The sequence below is a fragment of the Grampus griseus genome (assembly GCF_964374135.1).
Source record: "Grampus griseus genome assembly, chromosome: X".
In the NCBI taxonomy this organism is placed as follows: domain Eukaryota; kingdom Metazoa; phylum Chordata; class Mammalia; order Artiodactyla; family Delphinidae; genus Grampus; species Grampus griseus.
The window spans coordinates 886,554-890,476 of NC_138999.1; the positions used below are offsets into that span (position 1 = coordinate 886,554).

At 63.1% G+C, this 3,923-nt stretch overlaps 1 protein-coding gene across 1 annotated transcript; it reads right to left on the reverse strand.

Annotated features, from left to right (window-relative positions):
• Positions 1–413: 413 nt before the first annotated feature.
• On the reverse strand, positions 414–3,503 carry SLC25A6 (solute carrier family 25 member 6). Its single transcript, XM_082681447.1, has 4 exons — positions 3,283–3,503; positions 2,176–2,662; positions 1,373–1,513; positions 414–960 (listed from the first exon to the last, which is right to left on the reverse strand). The coding sequence occupies exons 1-4, from the start codon at positions 3,391–3,393 to the stop codon at positions 803–805; spliced, it is 897 nt and encodes a 298-aa protein (XP_082537573.1). The 5' UTR covers positions 3,394–3,503; the 3' UTR covers positions 414–802.
• Between the last annotated feature and the right edge of the window lie 420 nt (positions 3,504–3,923).

Sequence of the window (3,923 nt, forward strand, 5' to 3'; positions counted from 1 at the left end):
AGACATCAGGCTTCCTGCAGATACGGCTGCAAGGGGGGGAAGGATGCTTGCCTGCCTGGGGCTGGGGGTCAGGCACACCTGAGAGGGTGCACGCGCTCACCTTGCAAGGGATTCCCCTGTGAGCCCAGGGCAGGGGTGGCCCACGGGACACACAGCTGCTACCACCCTGGGGGGCTTCTCTGTGGTTAAACCCCAGTGACAGGCCTGGAAGGGCGGGCACTGGGGCAAGGGAACTTCAGGTTAGGAAGCCCCAGGGTCCCCGCATCTGCGTGCTCCCCTCAGCACCCGAGGGCGGCCCCTGGGACAGGCCAGGCCACAGATGGGCAGCCAGGGCCTCCCCCTCCCCAGCTTGAGACCCTGCTGTTTCCTGCTCCCACCCCACGAGGCCGCTCGACTCAGAAACAAAACCAGCGTCCGTGTGTCCTAATTTTATTGTTTCGCAGCAGAACGCCTGACATAGAACATAACTAAATATTCGGCTGTGCAAAAGAGAATAGTGCTTAAGTACAAATGGAGACAAGATTTTCTTAAATAAATACTTAAACACGAGTCGGTCCTACAAGCACCTGGAATCTAGGTCTGGCGGGTAGAGGTGCCTCACCACCTGTGGACCCACGAAGACGTCACGATTACCCTCCCCCCGTAATCAATACATGGACCCAGGGCCGACGGTCACGAGGAGCCCTCTGCGGGGCCGCCCCAGCCCTCCGCGAGGACACTGGAATTTCTCGAAGGTCGATGGTCCGTAACAGGTACTCCTCTATGTGGAGGTGTTGGTCGCTGTGGCGAGTGGGCAGGGCGCCTAGATGACCTTCTTCAGCTCGTCATACAGGACCAGCACGAAGGCGCCGCCCATGCCGCGGAGGACGTTGGACCAGGCGCCCTTAAAAAAGGCTCTGCCGCCCTCGTCCTTGAAGATCTTTCGCCAGCAGTCCAAGGTGCCCCTGTACATGATGTCGGCTGCGGGGAGAGAGCGGGGGTCACGGACAGGATCCCACAGGCGCGAAGCAGGCCCCGGAGAGACACGGTGCCCCAGCTGCCACCACCTGGGTGGCTAGGCGTTTCGACCGCAGGAAAAGGAAGCTCTGGACACCCCCAGTTTGGGTGGGATCGAACACAAACTCGAGCCCCAGCCTCCCTAGGGCCCAGCACACCCGAGGATCAAGAGCAGAGAAGGAGCAGGCACCCGGCCCAGGCCTCCCCCACGAAGCCCAGCTACTTCCCTCTGGGACCAAATGCTGCACCCCCCCCTCCGCCCGGCACGGAGCACCTCACGTGCTGGCTGTGCACCTCCGAAGGGCCGAACGCCAGGCAACTCAGCGATGCCCCACCCCCAGAGCACAGGCGGCCCGGAGCAGGACGGAGACGGTACCTCCTTTGCGCCCCGACTGCATCATCATCCTCCGCCGTACGGTGTCGAAGGGGTAGGAGACCACGCCCGCCACGGCCGTCACCGTCTGCGCGATCATCCAGCTCACCACGATGTGCGTGTTCTTAGGGTCGGGGAGCATGCCTGCGGGGTCACCGTGGGCGTGAGGCCCCCGGGATCTCCACGCGGGGAATCCCAGCACCAGGTGACGCTAGACTGGTCACACTGGGGTCAGCACACCAGCCAGAGATGAGGAAGCCACCTGCAGGCTGGGAGGATGGCCCCAGAGACCAACCCAGTACCCGGCGGCAGGGGCCTCTCTAGAGGGAAACAGACGAGCCTTGGCAAGTGGAAGGTTTCACACCCATTCCACTGCAAAGGTGCCAGCGGGCCTGGGCCCCGACAACCAGGGTAACTTACTTCACAGGGCGTGAAGTGTGCCCTCCCCCAAAATATACTAAAGCCCCAAACCCCAGGACCTCAGAGTGTAACTGTACTAGGAAATAAAAGCTTTTACAGAGATAATTAAAGTAAAAAAAATCAGGTCATCAGGGTGGGTCCAGATCACATAGGACTGGTGTCCTTATAAGAAGAAATTGGGACACAGACACACAAAGGGAACAACCCTGTGAGGACACAGGGAGGAAACAGCCGTCTACAAGCCCAAGAGAGAGGCCTCGGGAGGAACCAGCCCTGCCCACACCTGGATCTCAGATTCCAGCCTCCAGGCCTGGGAGTCCAGACATGCTATTGAAGCCCCCCGCCCAGCACCTGCCCAGTCAGCCCCGAGAGCAGAGCACACTCACCTTTGGCGGTGTCATACACGCCGAAGTACGCGGCCCGGTAGATGATGATGCCCTGCACAGAGACGCTGAAGCCCTGGTACAGCCCCCGGACGCCGTCAGACTTGGTAATCTTCACCAGACAGTCTCCCAGGCCTTTGAACTCCCGCTCCGTGCCGGATTTGCCGACGTCAGCCGCCAGCCGGGTTCTGGCGAAATCCAGGGGGTAGACGAAGCAGAGCGAGGTGGCTCCGGCCGCCCCGCCGGACGCCAGGTTGCCGGCGAAGTACTTCCAGAACTGCGTGTGCTTGTCCACGCCCCCCAGGAAGATCTGCTTATACTTATCCTTAAAGGCGAAGTTGAGGGCTTGCGTGGGGAAGTAGCGGATGACATTGGCCAGGTTGCCCCTCCAGAAGGACAGCACACCCTGCTCCTTGGGGATGCGCACGATGCAGTCCACGATACCCTTGTACTGTTTGTCGGCCGCGATCTGCTTGCTGGCGTGCTGTACCTGGGGGCAGAGACAGGGGTTTTACACGAGGGCCTAAGTCAGACGCCCCCAAGAACCCCCAACGAAAGGTGTCGTCTTCGTAAGATAACATGTGCCTGGGGCCTTTAAACTGGCCAAACGTCCTACCAGAAAAAAAGCATCTTTTGGACACTACGGGTCCCTACAAGTGTTACAAACAACAAACTAGCAACGATGTTTGCATTAGCGCTACATTTCTAACAATCCCGCAACAAAAACAGCTTATTCTGACTCAGAACAGCAAAAGGGAAATAAAAAGGGGAAAAGAACGGAAGTCCAATGAAGGACACGACGACTGCCCTCGTGACCCGCCCAAGGTCACGGCCCTCGCCCCGCGGGGCCCGTCCACGCGGCTGCTCCATGCGCATGCGTTCCCCGAACTGTGCCGCAAGGCCCAGTGCGCACGCGCCCGCGGCCCCATTTCTGCGCAGGCGATAGCGCCCACGTGACGCGCGCCCGGGCAATCCCCGGAAGCCGGCGGCGCGCGGACAAAGCGGCGCAGCCTCCCGCTTCCGGTGCACGCGGCCTGCCCGGCCCGTTGTCCCTGCGCCCCGGACCCTCGCACCTCGCCCGGCGTCCGCGTGTGCGTAGCCGGCTCCCACCTGTAGCAGCAGCTTGACCCGCTCGATCGGGGCCACGGCCGTCTTGGAGATGGCGGCGGCGATGCCTCCGGCCAGGAAGTCCTTGGCGAATGAAATGGCCTGTTCCGTCATGGTGGCGAGGCGGGCAACGCAGCGGGAAGAGAGTGGAGGGAAGGCCCGGAGAGCCGGAGCGTGGGCACCGCTGGTCTGCGCTGCCGCCGCCGGGACCGAAAAGACGGGGTGGCCAGCGCGCAGCCGCTAAGGCGCCCACGCCCCGCCCCGATCCCCCGCGCGCCGAGCCCATTGGCTGCGCCACCGCACAAGCCCCGCCCCTTCCCGCTCGTCTCGCCCCCACGGGCTGCCGGGAGCAGCTTGCGCCCCGCCCCTCGCCCTCGAGCGCCGCGCCCATTGGCTGAGCCGCCGCCGACGTCCCTCCCCTTCCCGCTCGCCGCGCCCGGGGCATGTAGGGAGCCGGGCCCCGCCCATGCGCCTTGCGGGCTGGGGGGCGCGGCGGCCGCCTTGACCTTATGAAGGTCACGCCGGGCCAGGGGGACGCGATAGACGGCGGTTATGTAAGGGGAAGGCCAGGGGTCGCTGAGTCCGACGCCCGATGTTCATCCTGCCCCGGCCCCGGCATCGGACCCTCGGACCCTTGGGGTCGT

Bases quoted from the DNA above. Each gene is read 5' to 3' on its own strand.
- SLC25A6 (XM_082681447.1), bottom strand. From the start codon at position 3,393: ATGACGGAACAGGCCATTTCATTCGCCAAGGACTTCCTGGCCGGAGGC. The intron at 1,514-2,175 runs GTGAGTGTGCTC...GTGACCCCGCAG, and splicing joins CGTGTATGACACCGCCAAAG to GCATGCTCCCCGACCCTAAG. The intron at 961-1,372 runs GTACCGTCTCCG...CTCTCCCCGCAG, and splicing joins GCAGTCGGGGCGCAAAGGAG to CCGACATCATGTACAGGGGC.